The sequence below is a fragment of the Sodiomyces alcalophilus genome (assembly GCF_042370955.1).
Source record: "Sodiomyces alcalophilus JCM 7366 unplaced genomic scaffold ACRALscaffold_8, whole genome shotgun sequence".
NCBI classification, from domain to species: domain Eukaryota; kingdom Fungi; phylum Ascomycota; class Sordariomycetes; order Glomerellales; family Plectosphaerellaceae; genus Sodiomyces; species Sodiomyces alcalophilus.
Genome location: NW_027263539.1, coordinates 2,445,567 through 2,464,608, shown reverse-complemented (window position 1 = coordinate 2,464,608; position 19,042 = coordinate 2,445,567). Strand labels below are relative to the sequence as shown.

At 51.1% G+C, this 19,042-nt stretch overlaps 6 protein-coding genes across 6 annotated transcripts; 2 read left to right on the top strand and 4 right to left on the bottom strand.

Annotated features, from left to right (window-relative positions):
• Positions 1-1,425: 1,425 nt before the first annotated feature.
• ACRALDRAFT_1045064 (uncharacterized protein) lies at positions 1,426-3,126 on the bottom strand. The gene is made up of 4 exons (XM_071015381.1): positions 2,871-3,126; positions 2,143-2,809; positions 1,853-2,093; positions 1,426-1,770 (listed from the first exon to the last, which is right to left on the bottom strand). The coding sequence occupies exons 1-4, from the start codon at positions 3,119-3,121 to the stop codon at positions 1,556-1,558; spliced, it is 1,374 nt and encodes a 457-aa protein (XP_070872088.1). The 5' UTR covers positions 3,122-3,126; the 3' UTR covers positions 1,426-1,555.
• Positions 3,127-3,679: 553 nt separating this feature from the next.
• Positions 3,680-4,717, top strand: ACRALDRAFT_1065993 (uncharacterized protein). The gene is made up of 2 exons (XM_071017261.1): positions 3,680-3,899; positions 3,964-4,717. The coding sequence occupies exons 1-2, from the start codon at positions 3,745-3,747 to the stop codon at positions 4,469-4,471; spliced, it is 663 nt and encodes a 220-aa protein (XP_070872087.1). The 5' UTR covers positions 3,680-3,744; the 3' UTR covers positions 4,472-4,717.
• Positions 4,718-9,781: 5,064 nt separating this feature from the next.
• On the bottom strand, positions 9,782-11,860 carry ACRALDRAFT_1052812 (uncharacterized protein). Its single transcript, XM_071015755.1, has one exon. The coding sequence runs from the start codon at positions 11,805-11,807 to the stop codon at positions 9,936-9,938; it is 1,872 nt and encodes a 623-aa protein (XP_070872086.1). The 5' UTR covers positions 11,808-11,860; the 3' UTR covers positions 9,782-9,935.
• Positions 11,861-11,896: 36 nt separating this feature from the next.
• Positions 11,897-12,591, top strand: ACRALDRAFT_213367 (uncharacterized protein; the record flags this gene model as incomplete). Its single annotated transcript, XM_071024070.1, has 5 exons — positions 11,897-11,907; positions 11,966-12,105; positions 12,179-12,270; positions 12,319-12,430; positions 12,488-12,591. 5 exons carry the CDS (start codon positions 11,897-11,899, stop codon positions 12,589-12,591), a joined length of 459 nt encoding a protein of 152 aa, XP_070872085.1.
• Positions 12,592-12,664: 73 nt separating this feature from the next.
• Positions 12,665-13,581, bottom strand: ACRALDRAFT_1036876 (uncharacterized protein; the record flags this gene model as incomplete). Its single annotated transcript, XM_071015042.1, has 2 exons — positions 12,665-12,815; positions 12,902-13,581. Coding segments are annotated over 2 exons (831 nt in total), but the record flags the coding sequence as incomplete, so codon positions are not given.
• Positions 13,582-14,398: 817 nt separating this feature from the next.
• On the bottom strand, positions 14,399-17,662 carry ACRALDRAFT_2044717 (glycoside hydrolase family 3 protein; the record flags this gene model as incomplete). The annotated part of the gene is made up of 4 exons (XM_071021461.1): positions 14,399-16,273; positions 16,341-16,501; positions 16,569-17,121; positions 17,570-17,662. The coding sequence occupies 4 exons, from the start codon at positions 17,660-17,662 to the stop codon at positions 14,399-14,401; spliced, it is 2,682 nt and encodes an 893-aa protein (XP_070872083.1).
• Between the last annotated feature and the right edge of the window lie 1,380 nt (positions 17,663-19,042).

The window sequence follows — 19,042 nt, the reverse complement described above, 5'->3', positions numbered from 1 at the left end:
CTATTACGTTACTAACTTATTAGGTACCGACTAATCCCTACTTATTATAAATTACTCCTAATCTCGAACTAATAGTTAAAAGACCTTACTATAAGTAGCTTTTAAGAGGTCTACAGTGACTCAGGACGAGTAATAAGTAAACCCCACTTTTTAGATATACTAACATAACCCGGGTTAAAAACACTATGAGTTCGAATATATATAACTTTACGAAAAGTACTTAAAAGCGTACGAAAAATTCAGAATAGATACAGTAGAGGCAGTAGAGTGGAAATATCTAGTTATATCTTTCTAATACTTTATATTCCATCCCCTAGCCTCGATACAAGCAGCGAGCCTCCGCGGCATTAATAGTATTAAGTCCTCTAGAAGCTTGTCTTTAAAATCGTCCTACACTTCGATCGCGGCCTGGCAGAGCAGATTATATAATGCGTCGTTAGTCTTTATATCCGAGAGCTCCGGATACTTTAAACAGATCCTCTCCTTTAGCAGTTTCTATAGATTTTCGATAAGATTAAGATCAGGCGAATACGGCGGCCAGTCTAGCAGTACGATACCGTTCTCTTTAGCCCAGGGGCGTAACCAATCTTAAATAACGCGCGCCGTGTAAGTGCAGGCGTTATCTTAAACGAATACGCTATCCGGCTAGCATATCGTAGGCAGGTGCTCTTTAAGGGTATCGCGAATAACGGCTCCGGTAACGCCGCCGCGCGCCGAATTTAGGTCCCCTGGAAGGGGGACAAATACAAAAAAGCACCCTAGAATATTTATAAATAGCGCGTTAGCTTGCCCCGAGGCTAGACTATATCCTTTAGAAGTCTCTTTCCCTATAAAACTATTAGTAAAGGTATAATATAACGATAAACTTAACTTACACGGCGGCAGGAAACCTATTTCTGCCTCTCTCCTTCGCCGCGCGCGACTATGGTTTTATCTAAAAAGATAACCTGTTTCCACTATAATAGGGGCTTTACGGCGTACTTAATTAACCACTCTAGACGTCTGCGCGCGTGCGATTCAGCTAGTTTTGGCCGGCGTAGCGCGCGAAGGTATAGAACACCTTCCTCTTTAAGGTATTTTAATAGAGTGGACCTAGAATAAGATAGCGCGCACCCAGTAATTAACTAACTAGGTAGAACGAAAGGGTCGATAGTAATTAACTATAGGATACGTCTTTTTTTATAAACCTTTATCGCGGGGGGCCGGCTAGAGCGTTTATTTAACCGGGCTAAAGTCTATTACTAATAGCGGTTCGCGATACCCTATATTAACCCGGGGGATATATCGAATTTAATCGCGATCGCCTTTTAACTAAGCCTATCGCGATAGGCCTAGGCAATCAGGGTCTGTTTATAAGGCGAATACTCAACGCGCGGCGTAATTAGAGGCATAGTTGATTTTTAATGAATTTTTAAAGTTAATGGGTTGATGGTGTTGAAAATAATAAGACGCGTAGGTACGCGTTAGTGGTATTATTTACTCGTTACTTGCTAAGACCCACTGTACCACTATAGTATTCTAGAGATAGCAATTACTAACTACGACATCCACCAAGTCAGGACATTTCCTCCTCTGGCTCCCAGCCTTCGTAGCAAGATGCGAGGAAAGGATGTTCAAGGAGTTCCTTGGCGGTCTTCCTGTTCTCGGGCAGCCACTGGAGCATTCCGGAAGCAAAGTCAAGAAATGCCTCCTTTTCATGGCAGGTCAGTACCGTCACCGTGTCGGACAACTTCCTGCCTTCATTTACTAGATCTCTTCGAAGTATCTTGCCTATGGGTCAGACGTGTTAGCAGATATCACCATCTAACTACGTAGCATAAACACCAAAGAGGGCGCGAGGAGCTGACCGTACCATCATCGTCAAAGAAGGGCCCTCCCCAGAACTCATTCATCGTCCCGCATGCCTCGCCTCGGAGGTTCAGGATTGTTCTGCCGAGTCTGGCCTTTCCGTAAAGTCGTTCCCGCTTGACTAGTGTCTCTGGGGGTTCTCCCAGGAGAGAAACTATTTGAGCGAGATGGATATGCGCGTCGTATTCGCCGCTCTCGTTGGCAGGCTTGTCGAACAGACTGACGTCCTCCAGAAGATTCCACATCTACTGACCATTAGTACAATGGCTTCCCGGCGGATAAGAGAATACTGACGAGGAGGCCAAGATTCCAGATGTCAACGCTATATGACCACGGACAACCCAGCAGGACCTCCGGGGCACGGTACCGATGGGACTGGATGGCTGATAGATGTCCTTTGTCTCCGGGAAGACCGGGGAAGCTGAGATTGAAGTCGGACAACTTAGGGAGAAGTCTCCCCCCTTGAAGCGAACCGAAGTCATCTTGCGAGAGGTAGGTCACGCGCCCATCTACTGCTCGAACATGCCTTGGTTGCGAACATTTCTCATGGTGACTTGCAAAATCAGCCAGCAGCTTGTCATTCTCGATGGTGATGAGGATGTTGTCGTCTTTGATATCCGTGTGAATGAGGTGGCAATGAGTGTGGAGGTAGTCCAGTGCCTCGAGAATCATGAACATGTAAGACTTGAAGAGTGGGGGGCCTAACCGTTGGTCGGGTAATCTGCGCTGGAAGTGAAAGAGGGTCTCTCTCATGGGCTCGTATACGAGACAGAGATGAGTGCCATGCGGTCCCTGGAGTTCAAAGCTGTCGATCGGTAGCCGGATAAATGACAGGCCATCATGCGACGCTTGTGCGTTACTGATGCGTCTCGACTTGACTAACTCGCCAGATGCATCTGTGTCCAGAGCCGGGATCTTGATGCTGACATAGCGAGGAAGGGACGATTTGACCCACCGCTTACTGGTCGCTTAATTCAGTAATGGCATGATGAAAGGGGTTCGAGTCTGGAGGACTAGCTTACAACTTCAGGTTTTCGGCCAGCCAAACAGTCGATCCGGCGCCAAAGCCGAGCTTGACAATTGTCTTGAACCGGTTGTCTAAGACTTGGCCGGGACTTGTGGGGTGGAAGCGATCGAGCCGATCGCTGGCAAGTAACTCCTCTTCGATAGGTTCGTTTATAAAAGAGGCGGTTGACACTGACCGAATTGGTGGATGTGGCCGACTCCTCGTGATGCAGGACAATGTTCGCCAGATCGAACGTGGCCTGGTCATGGTTGTGGGCGCGTTGCGGGATGGCAAGTGTGGGATCCGGTTGCTGCATCACCAGCTAGTGCATGGTCGGCTGCTTTAATGATCCGATCCGACAAGTGGATGGACAGTGCGATTAATACTCGGACTGTATCTGACATAGATGGGCCGGGCCGCATTTATTATGGGAACCGCTCCTGTAATTATTGGCAACTGGCATACTCGCCCCCATCTAATCCACAGTCCACTGTCTCGAAGGGGAGCACTGAACACCCTGAGGAGAAAAGGTGAGGGTCATGCCATTTCATCCCTTAGCCGGCCAGGGCAACACTGCTACCTTACTTAAATTGGGCAATGGCATATGAACCTCGTCTGAGTGTAGGGTCACCTTACATTGTGACAGGTGTGACTAGAAACTAAGCATTGCCGCCCCACGCGTTGGAAGTTGGAAGCGAGGGCGGCTACGGATGACTGGCTGAGGAAGCGCCGTCTGTCCCTTGACGGTCTTATATCCTGGCATATGCCGTCTTGAGGAGGGGAAGCAAATAACTTAAGTATTGAATCGTCCCCTGCACGCTAGCTCCCGTACGTGATGACCGCTCGATCCTCTTATTTACAACGTGCTTGAGGATTTTCGGTGAGAAGCAATGAAGTCGACCTTAGCAAAGTTAAAGGATCTGAAATTTAAGGGCAAGAAGCTCCCATGGGTCTCGGCTTGCGTCGACGAATACGTCGAAACATTACGGCAAACACGTCCAGACCTTGCACGGAAGCTGGAAAAGATACCCTATGCCAGGCTCAAGTAAGTAAAGAGCTACGCCTTCGGCCTGTTTCAGGATCACAATGCTAACATATTTTCTGGGTAGTGGATCTCCCCACGCGACACCCAAGACAGCCGATCCATTTCACGCCTCAGTAGCCCTACGCCGTGGCGAAGACTTTAAGGGGTCTGGACTGTCGCTGCACGTGTACCCTGACGGAAGAGTAGTGCCGTCCAAGCAGGATTTTCCGGTCATACAGACCCGCCCTGCAACAGCGGAGGAACTGGGAGTCGACGCACAATGGCTCGACGAGAAGTTTGTTTCAGAATGGGTGGCATCGAACAGAATCACTGCCACCCCAAACCTTTCCAAAGGCAAAGGAAAAGACAAAGGAATTATGGTAGAGCTCCGGAAAAAGTCCTCGAAGAAGAAGGATGTGGCCGCCTCTAGTAGCAACTACGCAGGAAACAGCGAGGACGCCCGTGGCTACCATATGGATCCTGACTCTGGCACGTTCTACCGGTATACCGAGGACGGGTTACTAATTTATTTAGATATGGAAACGCAGCGGGAGTATTTTGTTGACGACAAGGGTCAGACTGTGTGGGTGTGACGGTGGCTGGCTGGTGTTCTATATTGATGGCGGACGACATTAAGGACAGTTCTGAATTCCCCTTGGGTACTGTGTCGAGACATCCCTGGCCTGAGTCAAGAACCCATGTTGCACGACACGGCCTCTCCGTTAGCGCCGGATAAAGAAAGATACACTGTGGAGTTCTTCGTGTAATAAAAAAAAGGGCCCGACTGGGGAGCCTAGACGAATTGATATCCGGGCTATAGAATGTGGCTGGATATGGGTTTATAACGCCACCCCTTATCTCCCTAAGTACTATAGCTAATTTATATATATATCTTAAGTAGTAAATTAAATGTATTATTAGAATATATAAATAGGTATTCTAGAATATCGATCTAAGGAAGTAATCAGTATCTATCTAAGCTATGAATATCGCCTTTAATTCACTTAATTCCGCCCTCTCTTTAATTAGCCGAGTTTCCTCCTTGGCTATCCTTACTAACTTATCTATTTCGCCCTTAAACTTAGGTGAAATAACCTTTAATCTTTAATTCTATAAGGATACCTCGGTAATCGTCTTGAATTAATCGAAGATTCTCGCCGATATATAGGGAGCCTGTGTGCCTGCCCTATATACTAGGATTAGGGTAGCCGGGGCTGTTAACGGCGGGAGGGCGTTAATATCAATAGTATCGCGTTATTCCTTTACGGCCGCGATTTTAAACGCCGATAATAGCCGCCTTATACTGTTCTGGCCCTGGCCCTTCCTTTTCCCCACGGTAGATATTATAATAGCTACTTTTAGCCGGCCTTCCCCTTAAATTATTATTAGTTCTAGGGGGCCTAGTGTAGTAGGCCTAAGCGTGGTATTAGTATTAACGCCGGAGCGATTCTATTATTAGTAAACGTTAAATAACACGATATTAATCGGCTTAGAGTCGCGTAGGTACTAAAATAGTATATACTAGCAGGGTAGGGCTATAGAGGTTGTGATAATATAAGGCTAATAAGGCCCTAAGGCTAGATCTCGCGATAGATTCTTTTTATAGATCTTCGCTAGTAAACTAAGCTTAATCTTAACTCGTTTAAGGTCCTATAGAATAAGCTATGAACTAATAAGGCTAAAGAGAAAACCGGCTATAGAAAAGTCTACTCTATTAATTCGGCGGACCCTCTTAAGCGTTATATCCTCCTCTTACATCTTTTAGTATAGCATTTAGCTACGGGAAATAGTTATTAGGCTACCCATGGATAAATGGTTATATCGTTTAAGACTAGTATATAAAGACTTAGGGATAAATGTGGTTTAGTTACCGAAGTAAAGTACTTAATTTACGAAGTAATCCACGATCTTCTTTTTCTAAGGCTCGATCTAGGTTAATATAGCGTAATTAACTGCGTTTACTAGGTGCTTTCCCTATTACTAGAAGTCTCGGAGTCGCTACGTGAATATCTTTTTTATTTAACTCTTAATTAAAGAGTTTTAGTCCTTTAAGAAGGCTTAGAAGGAGGGGTAACGAATAATCCGGCTATTAATTGACTTAGTTAGCTTAGGGAAAAACGCCTTAGTCTTTATAAGCATATTTATATTAATGTGCTAATAACATAGAAGATTAGGGACTGATCCGAGATTTATATAGGATTTTAGGGTATTTATTTTAGTAAGTTCTTAACCCATAATAATATAATATAGTAAAGAGACCCCGGTAGCGAGGATATACCTTATTAGAGTCTTAAGAGCCTAAGTGTATTAAGTCTCCTTCTCTTTATCTAAGAAAACCATTATAGTCGAAAAGGCTTTTTAGAGTAATAATATCCCGTAAAAATTAAGTAGTGGTATCTTGAATTTATTTATTTTATAGGTAGCGTCGATAATAAGGATATTAGGCGCCTGCTAGAGTAGTATAATAGCTGATTTCGGGGGAATAAAGAGGTATTTAATATAGCCTATAGTATCGCGATAATTATAATAAAAGAAGTTATCCTTAATATTAATTTCCTAATAAATTAGTATATAATTAGATAATCTCGGTAAAGGGTTATTATCAGGGATATTCCATTTAAGGGAATCGGATAGGGCTTAGAGGCGTTAAGGAATGTGTTAAGAACCCGGAGCCGGTACTAAGGTTAACCCTAGGGATATTTAGGACCGAGTTATGTTTTAGAATTATTAAGCTGGCCTAAGACCTATAATCTTAGAGCCTTAGGTTATTATATACCGATTCTAGGGAGGATAGTTACTAGTCCTTAAATAGGGCATTTCGCGTTAAGTCCTGAGTTAAAGGGGCTTAACAAATAATCTTATAATTATCCCCCCCTTAAGGCTAGCTTCGTGACCTATTCTTATTATAGTCTTAATAACCCTCTTTACTCCTTATATAAAACCTACCGTTAAGAGGTTAAAAGACTTATTATTCTTAGATCCTAGTACTACTCCTTAATTAGTACCTAAGATACTCCCTAAGTATATTATTATTATTCGTACTCAGGATACTTTTCCCTCTGGCGAAAGAGCCGAAGCCGGGCTATTAAGCGCCGAACGCGAGTAATCCCTTACGCCCGAGTTAGAAAAAGAAGAAGATAGTAACCCCGAATTTAAGATTCGTGGACAAACTAACCCGGATATTTATAATCCTATAATAGGACCTCTACACGACTAAAGGACCCCCTAAGTTATCCGAGTAGGACTCTAATTCGATATTAAAGACCTTAAGAGCCGCCCCCCCCCCCCGTACTCTATTATCGGCGGAACTTAATCTCCTAATTAAGCACTATAAGGATCGCCGAGCGCGCGAAAAGAAGGAGAAGCGCCTCTTTACCCTTTAATAAGGGAAGGACCCTGATACCTCCGAGCGTACCCCCTCCTTAGGTAGGGCTTATAGCGGCTGCTTTTACGGGCTATATGCCTATAAAGCAGGGGGGAGCTAAATTTCGAAGCTATAGTAGTAACTAAGTCTGGATCTCTGCTTTTAATATAGGAAGATATGCCCTATTAGTCCGTAATTTAAATAGTAAGCTACTAACGAAGTTAAAAATTAAAAAGGCACTTAAAAGACCCTACTATAAGATACACTATAAGTAATTACCGGCCCCTCTAAGAAATTAACGAGACCTTAAAGACCACCTATATAAAATCCTATTCCGATAAGCCTAATAGGATTACCTAAAGAGTTATAAAGAGATAGACTTATTGATCACGGTGCCGAAAGATAGGGCGAAGGGGTATTAGGTGCTAGGCTATATATAGGTGATAACCTATAAGTTTAATAAGCACGGTTTTCTATAGAAGTATAAGGCTAGATTAGTGGTCCGTGGAGATTAATAGTATTAGGACTTATTAGAAGATATATATACAGCCACTCTCGCTAGTCGGTCTTTTAGATCGTTAATAGCGATCGCCGCTCGCTTTAATCTATCCTTAATATAGTATAACGTTATTAACGCCTTTATACACGCCCCTCTGCCCTATAATATATATATACGGTTCCTGCCCGGGACCGCGGTGCCGGGTTAACTGCTATTACTAAAGAAGGCGTTATACGGGCTAAGGGAGTCTTTACTGCTATAGTAAAAGTATATTATAGAAGTGCTAAAAAGAGACGGGTTTAAGATAGTGCTATAAGAGCCCTGCTGCTTTATACGCCGTGGGCTGATTCTATTCTTCTATATAGACGATATCGTAATCGGCTTTAAGGAAGATTTTAGGGAAGAGATAGAATAGGCTATCGCGAGCCTATAAAAGCATTATGCCCTATAAGGCGGGCAGCTACTATAGTGGTTCCTTAGGATTAAGGTTATTCGGGACCGTCTATCTAGGAGGATATAGCTATTATAACGCGATTATATCGTGAAGGTAGGATATTTATTATTAACGGTATCTAACTATAAACCTATAAGCCCTATAACGCCGGCAGAGCTATTACCGTATACTAGGAAGTCTATTACCGTTAAAAGCTATTAACGAAAGATAGGATTAATTCTATACGCTATAGTGATTATACGCCCCGATATCGCCTTTATAGTATCCCGACTTTATAGATTTAATATAAATCCGAGCTATTAGTATTATAAAGTAGCCGACTATTTAATCCGATACCTGCTAGCTATATAGACCTACGCCGTAGAACTAGGTGGTAGCGACTTTATCGAGGTATTTACTAACGCGTCCTTTACGGATAATTTAATTAATCGAAAAAGTAGTTAGGCGTTTATAATACGCCTATTTAGAGGCATTATAGCCTAGTAAGCTAATAAGTAAGTAATAGTAACCACTTTAATAATAAAGGCAGAGCTGCTCTTACTAGTATAAGGTGCAAAGGAAGGGATATTCATAAAGAGGCTATTAGAGGCGATAGGTATAATATTCGATGATCTATAATTAAAGATAGGATACGATAATCGCTAAATAATACGCCTACTAACGGCGGAGATCGCTTAATTAAATACACGACTATGGTATATGGATATATATAACTGCTGGTTACGAGAGGCGTAGCAGAGTGGAAGGATTAAAGTTAGTTATGTTATAAGCGCCGATATAATCGCTAATGGATTAACGAAGGTCCTGTCCGGGGAAAAGTTTATAAGCTTTAGGAAATAGGTGGGAGTGATGGATATACAGGGACGTCTCTATATAAATAAGCTAGAGGAGATCTTACTGGAGTATCTAGAGGAGCTGGAAAAGAAGTTTAATAGGAGCTACGTGGACGTTATAGAAGGGGATATATCGATGGAAGACGCCTATAAATAACGTTAACTAAGTAACTATTATATAGTTATTTAGTTACGGGGGTGTGTCGTATAGGCTGGCCTAAAACAGGTTCGGAGCGGGTTATTCCGGGCCCGAAAGTGGGAGTGGATCTGCCGCAGGAATAAGGGCAGGAACTTAGCACTATAATCAGAGATTTCCATAGAGTTAATTAAATAAACAGATCGATCGCTTATTTCTACGTAATTGAGTTGTACGCTGTTTGCAATAATACGACCCCCCCTATACGCGTAATATAATTAGTCGGAAGATCCGGTGCTCTACCGGATTATCTCTACGGGGTTAACCCGTAACATATAAATATAGTTATACCGATACGGCTACGCAGCGCGGACTTAGGATTCCAAGCTCCTAGGCCATTAGCCACTAGAGCTGGTATGGCTTATGGATAAAACAGGCTACTACAAAGGGATTCCTATTGGTTATATATAGCCGAGGCATAGCCTATATATAGCTTAGCCTCCTACGAGCCTGAGGTGTGGGATCAAGGCAATCTATTATATCTATACAGCTCGGTTCGGTTGATCACAGCTTCACGTCACAATATGCGGCAATAACTCATCCACCATCTACTACATACAGAGTCTGGTCTCACCTTACACTCAATACTCATTGCATGATATATATATTGACCCCAGCAGATGTTATGCGACGATCAAGACAGCCCCTGAGTTCAGTACGATGCGTCTATTCGAACAAATCCCGCCATGGCCTCCCAGGGTCGAGTAATGACTAGAACAGCTCGCCAGTCACGTTCCAGTAGGTGTTGTAGTTGAACCCCTGAGCGGCATTAAACGCACCAAGCAATACCGGCCCAGTACTAGCAGACCCCTCAAACACAAGACCAGACGGCCAAGTGCCCAGCCGCCTGACGGAACCGAGGTCGAGCGAAGGCCTCTCCCCCAGTTCCGTGTCGCCATAATCCCCTGCCAGGATGGTCGGACCGAAAGCCACAGCCGCGACGTCGGGGTCATCGTTCGCCGGGATGAGGCGCAACGACATGGGCAACCGAACAGACACCTCATCCCCGTCCTCCCACCGCCTATCAACCGCAGCATAGGTGCCCGCCTCGAAAGTGCCGTTCACGGGCTGCCCGTTGACCGTAATCGCGGCATCCTCAGCCCAGGCGGGGATCCGCACCCGCAGGACAAACCGCGACGCTTCTCCCGTGAACGTGAGCGTCGTGGTATCCTCGGCCGGATACCTCGTCGTCTGGCTAACCCGCACCCCTCGCTGCGACCAGTCCAGTCTAGAAGCAACAAACAAGTTGACGTAGAGCGACTCCTCGTCGTGGAAGTAAATCGAGTCCATCAGCTTGGTGTTCGTCTCCAGCGCCGTGCCCTGGCAGCACCAGAACGAGTCGTGGTCGGTCGAAAACGTGCCCCCTCCCCAGACAGGCCCGATGCCGCGCCGTCCACCCGGGTTCAGGGGCGTGAAGTACGTGACATGGCCGTGCTCGCTCGTCGGGTCCTGCTGTCCGATGAGGTGGTTCAGCAGCGCGACCTCGTAAAAGTCAAAGTAGGCCGTGTCGTCCGGCGTCAGCGTCCAGAGCTCACGCGTGAGCTTGAGCATGTTGTAGCTGTTGCACGCCTCGGCGGTGTCGTCGTGCAGGAAATCCGCAATGGCGTCCGGCGCGCGGAAGTGCTCCGCCACGCTGTTGGCCCCGATGGCGTACGAGTGCGCCGACACGGTCATGCGCCAGGCGTTGCGCGCGATGGCGAGGTACCGCTCGTCGCCCGTGGCCTTGTACTCGAGCACGGCGCCGGTCCACTTGGGGATTTGGGTGTTGGCGTGGAGGCCCTCCAGCTCGTCCCGTCCGGCGGCCAGGGGTTCGAAGAGGCGCTCGTGGTCGAAGCGCTTGGCGAGGTCGATGAAAAGCTCGGTGTCCTCGTCCGGTAGGCGGCGGGCCATGTCGGCGAAGACCTCGTTCATGCCGCCAAACTCGGTCTCGAGGGACTCTTGCATCTCGTCGTGGCTGAGACGGCTCGTGCGGGCATCCACCCAGCCGGTGATGCCCAGCAGGACGTCGAGGGCCTGTTGGTTTCCCACGAGCTGGTACACGTCCAAGAGGCCGGCCATTGTTTTGTGGATGGCGTAGTAGGGCACGTTGCCGTTGCTGAGGGTGCGGTTCTCGACCTTTTCAATCTCCGACTCGGGGAACCCGCTGAGGTAGCCCGGGGTGAAGCCCACGGCCTCATTGTTGGCCTGGCACTTGGCCAGCTCGTCGACGACGTAGTTGGCGCGGTCTCGGCATTCCGGGTCGTCAAGGACGGCGTAGCAGTGCGCCCACGTCGTTAAGAAGTGGCCCTGGAAGTGGCTCCGGAAAGGAAAGCTGGGCGCATCCCAGCCGCCGTTGGGCTCGGCGCCCTGCGTATCGAGGCCGTGGTTTTGGCGGAAGACGTAGAGGATTCGGTCGAGATCGATCCACTTGGCGTATGTCAGGGTACGTTCTTGATGGTTGACCCAGTCGCCGTCGCCGAGGGAAAGTTGGCTGAGGGCAAATGGTGCAGCCAAGTCAGGGGTAGGGGTGGACGCATGAGAGTAGCCCTGGAAGCCGAGAGTGGCAAGTCCGAGTAGAAGGCGACCCGGATAAAGGAGCTTCATAGTCTTTACCTGTTACTGAGTGTCTACGCATGCGTGGTTCATGGGACTAAGAGAGATGCCCAGTTGGAGGTTTTGTCCTGGCATGAGCCATGTCAACGGCGTATCATACCCTGAACCTCCTTTTATAACCCTCGGGCTTCCTGCTAGAGTTGAGCCAGTTCTGACGGCGCTGCCATTGTCTCCTCGTCCTTCCCGGTCAAGGGCTGCCTCATTACCCGCACCAAGCGCATCTCGGCAGATATGCAGATCTCAGCTGGCACAGGGGTATTTCTCGGTGTCTGTATGCAACCCCCGCATGGTTCGGAATGATGGAGGGCACCCCGGGGGAATTAACACCGTTGATTAGGTGAGAGAACTGGTCTGCTTTGCAGATTCCGTTCGACGATCACCTGCGGCCATGATGGTCATTCATTGGCGCGCCAATGCCACGGCCTTTGGTAGCCATGCCTGGGGGACATGTCTAGTTTTCGCTGTCTATTAACCCTAGGCGTCTTATTCTTGGACCACCCAGTTGAACTCCCGAAAGTCTGACCTCTATCGGCCGAGTCGGAACTGGACAGCATATCAGAATCCCTCGGTGTTACCGAGCCGCTATAGTCAACCCAGTAGGGGGAACGGGGCATGTTTATTGTATCTTTCTGTTTATGAAAGAAATAACGAATGCTGACATGCCATTATAGCCTCGACGGCAGTCATTCCAGCTTCCATCGGCTGGTCCTGTTTGGGAGAATGCGCCTCAGAGGCCCAAACCACCAAGACAACGAGATTCCTGGCCCATCCTTAAGGCGCATCAGTCGGATCCCTAATGGTCAGTCAGTTAGCATCAGCCGTCCTCTCCTTCACCCACGACGAGAGACTTACCAGTCCGTCACCAGCCCCTCATCCAAGCCGTCCATCTTTTCCATATCCTCGGCAGAAATCTCGAATCCCCCAACATCGGCATTCTCAACCAACCTCTCCTTCCGCGACGTCTTGGGCAGTGTGATGAAGCCATGCTGGATCGACCACCTAGTAATGCATCGCATCAGCAAACCAAACTCGACTGTCAAACCACCCGTCCATCCAACAAAGGGGAAACGGTAACGTCCACTCACCTAACAAGCAACTGCGCAGGTGAACACGCATACTTCTCCGCCAAAGCCCCAATAACAGGATGCCTCATCCTCATCCCCCTCACAAGCGGCGCATACGCCTCCACCGCGATCCCATACCTCCCGCACGTCTCCCGGATCCCCACCTGCGTGTTAAACGGGTGCACCTCAATCTGGTTCACCACGGGCGCCACACGCGGCCTGGACCCCATCAACTCCTCGACATGCCTCGACCCGTAGTTCGACACTCCCCCCATCCTCACCTCCCCGCTCTCAATCGCATCCTCCACCGCCCTCCAGCTCGTCAACCGCGCCTCCCTGCCCCCGTACGGGCTGTGGAGCAGGAACAGATCCACGTACCCCAGCCCCGCCACCTCCACCGACTTGCTAATCGACCGCCGCACCTCGTCGTACGAAGCGCTATTGCTCGCCAGCTTGCTCGTGTAAAACACGTCCTCCCGCTTCAGCCCTTCCTTGTTCGCCTCCCCGTCCTCGAGGTACGCCCGGATCGCCCGCCCGGCCTCCCGCTCGTTGTGGTACATCTGCGCGCAGTCGAACCCGCGGTACCCCGCCGCCAGCGCCCACCGTACCGACGCCGTCGCCTCCCTGCCGGACATCATGTAGAGTCCCAGGTGGATCTGCGGGATGGTTTCGCCGTTGGCGAGCTGGAGTCGTGCGCGGAGTCCTTGTTAGCAGGGGTCCTCAGGGATAGGGAACAGTCAGGACTTTCCTGTACCTTGATTCGAGCGGCCAAGGTCTTTGAGGCTGCCATGGTCAAATTGTACACTCGTTATCGTGACTTGGAGGAGGCAAGAGCCGTTGCAAAGCTGTCGCAAGTAAAAGAATACCTACAAAGTACAAAGTAGCCAAAGGTCACGTGTAGAACGTGGGGATGACTATGACATCAGCGTCGGCAATCGGAATGCGGAGTGCGGGGTGCTGGTGGGGCATCTCATCGGACCTCGGAGAAGAGTCGGAGGCGATCGGAGGGACAATCGGAGGGACAATCGGAGGGACAATTGGGCAATCGAAGACAATCGGAGATTCAAACACCAGGACTTGCTGTCGACTTCCCGCCATGATATCCTTTTCCCATGTCGTCTATTCATTAGAAATACCACTAAAAGTATGTACAGTGAATGACCCGGACTGCCGGGCTATAGAATAAGTTATAACTTTTCTGGGCCGGGAAACTGTCCTGGCTCCTAATCTGGTCTAAAGCGAGCATTGGTGTGCGATCCGTGGTAGTGTCCAAGGGACCACACGACTCTAGGATCAAGTAGTCTAGGTAAAGGGTCTAGCGTTGGCCTAGTGTCGGCCTAGCCGAGCGAGTCCATCTCTTCTAACGAAGGACAGCGCGGCACTATTGTGAGGGCGTCCTCAACCAACATGCCCCGGCGAGACCCGCCGAATTGGTGCCTCGAGGGCAACTTCGGCACATGTCCGTGGTCGCGTCACTTGCACCACGCATCCACTGATGGGATACAGCGCAGTCAAATCCTACTCGAGCGTGGCGCTGAGGGGAAGCTTGCGCGACGAGCTGCCGACATAGACCGTCTTGGGGTAGTCGGTGATGACCCAGTTCTGCGTCACCACGTCCCAGCTGCTAAGATCGCGCCGCTTCAGGTCGGCCCGGAACGTCTCCGACTGGCCAGGGTCGATGCGAATGCGGTCGAAGCCGCGGAGGACCTTGGGAGGGTCGTCGGGTCCGCCGAGGGAAACGTAGAGCTGCGGCACCTCGTCGCCCACAATGTCGCCCGTGTTCGTGATCGTGGCGTAGACGGTATACATTGTGTCCCACAGCTGGCGGTTGCCACCGTTGGGACCCGAAGCCGGTAGCTTGGGCTGCGCCGAGCTGTCGAGCGCACCGGGCGGCAGGAACTCCTCGGCCGTGAGGCCGTAATGGGGATCGGCCAAGGCCTCCTCGGGGTCCGACGAATTGAGGTACGGGTAGATATGCTTGCGGACGTAGGGGAACTCGTCCGAGGGGAACACGTAGTCCTCGTAGTTCTGGCTGTAGTTGCCGCTCAACTTGGGCGCCGGTGCCGTCTCGCCCGTGGTGGGTTTGTACGGACGAGGGTCCTTCTTCTCGATGCGGAGATCCGAGTAGTCAAAGTTGGTATACGAGAGACCGTAGCCAAACTCGAACACGGGGGCCTTCTCGTTGCCGTCGGCGTACGTGACCCCAATGTCGTCGTCCTCGGTCTGCTTGTCGAACCACCGGTAATCAATCAGGACGCCCTCGGTAAAGTCGTCCTGCGGCGCGCCGTTGCCGTTGTTGGGCTCGGTCAGCAACTTGACACCGTAGCTCTCCTCGGTGGGACCCCAGGTGAACGGCGTCCTGCCGGCCGGGTTGACGCGACCGTACAGTACGTCGGTGATGGCGTTGCCCGACTCCTGCCCGGGTAGGCCGGCCCAAACAATGGCCGTGACGTTGGGATGGTCATACCAGTCGGTGACGAGGACGGGGCCGCCCGAGTGGATAACGACAATGGTGTTGGGGTTGACGCCGGCCACACGCTTGATCAGCTCGTCGCCCCCGTTCCAGAGCGTGAGGTTGTTCCGGTCGCCCATGTTACCCTCGACCGAGAGGTAGCCCTCGCCCGAGTTGGCGTTGACAAAGACAATGGCCGTGGCGTCGGCCTCGGATACGAGCTTGACCGTGGCGTCGTGCGCCCAGTTGCTGAGGATGCTCTCGTAGCGCGAACCGTCCTCCAGGGCCTTCTTCTGCAGCGCGCTGTCGGGGGTGACGAGGTAGGGGAAGCTCGAGGTACCCGAGCCCCATCCGGCCGCCAGAGTCCCGTCGTTGCAGCCCTGGTCGGCGCAGCCGTTCGGGCCGACGGAGCGGGGACCGGCATCCTCTCCGACGACGGCGACGAACTTGGGCTTGTCGAGCGGCAGGGCGCCCTCGTTCTTCAGAAGCACAGTGCCGCGGGCGGCGTGGCTGCGAATCATGTCCCCGTGGTTGTCACGAACGTCGATGTGCTGGTTGATGACACCCACACCCTCGTTGGCGGAGAAATAGGCGGGACCCACGGTATCACGCGTCCAGGACGAGAAGTTGACATCTTCGACCTCGTCCAGGGAGTTTCCGACCTTGAACCAGGCGGCAAGGATACGCGTGACCATGTCGTCCAGGCGGTATTCGGGCACGGTGCCATTGAGAACGGCGTTGGTCAAGTTGCCCCCCCAAAAGGAGACTCCCGATTCAAAGGTGGTGTCACCGGGCATGGTCATGTCCAGACCGGCGACGGCCGACGCGGCACCCGTGTGCTGGGCTTGCCAGTCACTGAGCACGAAACCCTGGAAGCCCAGCTCGTGCTTCAGGATGCCGTTGAGCAGGTATGAGTTTTGGCAGCCGTAGCTGTTGTTGATCTGTCGATGGCCACCATGGTTAGCGAGGGAATGACGGCACGGTACACTTTGGAACGGGGAAACTTGCCTGCTGGTACGAGCACATGATGCTACCGGCGCCGGCGCGGATGGCATCGGCAAAGGGCCACAGGTAGACCTCGTGCATGGTCTTGTCATCGACATTGGAGGACAAGCTCTCGGAGATATCGAAGCCGTAGTCCCGAGCCTCACCAGATTGACGGAAGTGCTCTGCAGAAAGAAGGCGAGGTCAGTGAGGGGAGGTGACAACGAAGCGGCGGAGGGAGAAAAAACCCACCTTGCTCGTTGACAATGTAATGCTTCACGTTGGCCACGACACCAGCATCCTGGATGCCCTTGACGGTTTCAGCGGCAGCAACACCGGCAAGATAGGGGTCGCTGCCAAGACCCTCCCAGTTCCGACCGGCGGCGGGGATCCGGCCAAGAGCGCCAACCGAAGGGCCCAGGAGCACGTCGACGCCTTTGGCCTTTGCCTCGCTGGCAATGGCGTTTCCACGCTGGTAGAGGAGGCCGCGGTCAAAGGTGGCGGCCGCGAGCTGGCTGGAGGTGAAGTAGGAGACGTAGTCGGCGAAACGGATGCCCTGGGGACCGTCCTGCATGCAGAGACCGCGCCAGCCGAGACGAGGGATGGAGCCGACGTTGCCGACGCAGGGCCCGCTCATCCAGCCAACGCCGGTGGTCAGGTTCACTTTTTCGAGGAGAGACATGTCCTCGACGACAGCCCTGGCCTGGGCGTAGGCGGATTCCCAGCCATCAGCCTCGGGATCCATCCATGGTGAAGGATAGTAAGGGGGTGAATAGGCGAGGCCGCCGTTGGTGTCGTTTTGTCGCTGGTGGTTGTAGGCGTTAGCAAAAACGAAACTGAAGCTGCTTACGAGCTGGAACAAAAGTCCCAGTCGAGCCATGACGACGTGGGTAGTATGACGTAGGCAGGGATGGAGCGCGATGGAGCGGTGGAAACGAATACAGGGCGAGTAATGAAGAAAAGGATGCTAGCTGATATTTGTTGGGATCCACGCTGTCCCCGAGATCTCGAGATGGGGGGTTGGGAAGTGAATGGGTAGAAAGAAAAGGAGAGAGCCGTTGCTTGCTTATAGCGACTTCATCCAGGCTGGTCAAGTTGGTGGAGGAGGAGACTCCCAGACACCCACGGGAACCACAATGGCCCGGTCTCTCTTGACAGTCTCGACAGTCTATTCTATAACGGCAAGGGAACAAACAGCGAGGACGAGGGTGGCGAGGTGTAGTGCGGAAGAAGGAACGCTTGGGGGAACCAACCTTGGTCAAGTAAGATGTGTCACCCACTGGGCTAGCGAGTGCCACAGGCCCAGTGACTGCCAGGAGGGCAGTCAAGACAGAAGGAGACTTCATAGTGAAGCGACCTCTTGTGTTCCAAACGCGTCTTGTTTTCGAGCCAATGGGAAACAGGAATTGGAATGGATAGATCTTGGGTTCGAACGCGATTCAGATTTCCTGAAGGCTAAACCGTAATTCGTATGTGCCTCGCGAGTGGTATCTGTTGTGAGATCTGTTGTGAGACATTCCATACTCGGCACCATGCAGAAGGGGGGCGGCATGGACCATGATTTATTTTATACTCGCAAAGGGGGAAAAGAAATGCGAGTGGGGAATTGGTTAGATTTCCTGATTGCCCCGAGTCGACCGACGACAAGAAAGGAGATCGGACGCCGATCAGGACCAAAATCTGGAGAGGCGAGCGAGATGATGCGAGAGATAATGAAAACGGACCCGGCCAAGGTAACGTCGGGGTGATTAGCTGCAGTGGGGACTGGGGAGATGGGGAAGCCGGACAAGGCGCGCGTGCTTCGGGAGGGGAGGGGGAAGTCGGGCGATGGAGTCGCGGCCCGTTGACTGCAGTCCGTAGTGTAGGCTGGGGCTGGGGCCCTGGACGAGACGGGGGGACCATGAGGATATCCGTAGTGTGGTGTTGTCAGTTGGTTTGCCACCACATGGACTCTGGTAGTACCTTTGAAGGACCAAGTGGGCAGCCGTCTGACTCGGCGGCCTACCTAGGCGACTAAACCTCCGTGGCCAGCTTGTTCACGACTCGATTGAGGCATGGGGTGAAGACAGTCCAGAGCATCGATTCGTTCCGATGTCGTCCTCGGCCACAGCTATGCTCGGGACGCTTGGCTCCTCTTGCCCCGAACCGGCCTCCTCTCACGCCATCGATATATGGTGGAGACGCATGGTGAAGAGATGGGAGGCGGGAGGTGGGATTACCAACTGCCGATGTGGCTCTTGTCTCGGCGCTGTGCCTGTGCCGCACCCAAATGGTCGGATTATGGGGAGGACACTGAAGTTGGAGCGTTGAAGGAGGGAGAAAAAAAGGTCGTCCTCGGTTCGGTTGTCTTGCCGTTAGCTCCAGCCCCTGTTCCTGTGGCTTGTAACGGGGACCAAGTGATTGTGGCACCTGGGCTAGCCTTTTAGGGCTTCGCGCCGGGAGGGTGGGGAAGGAGCGACGCAAGTCAGGGTGGGGCGCAGTGGTACGCTGGGGTGAAAAGGGCCGATGACGATGGCATACTGTGGGACGAGGAAGGTGACATTCAGAGTATAGGTACTGTCCACGTACAACGTACCTACCTTTATATTCTCAAGTTGCACGTACAACGACGTCGTTCCCGTGTCAGACAGCTCAGTGTTACCGTGCTGCTAAGTACATGTACACATGCCAAAAATATGAGGAAGGCACTACCGGGGGAAGGCAGAGGGAAGAGGCAGTGGCAGCGA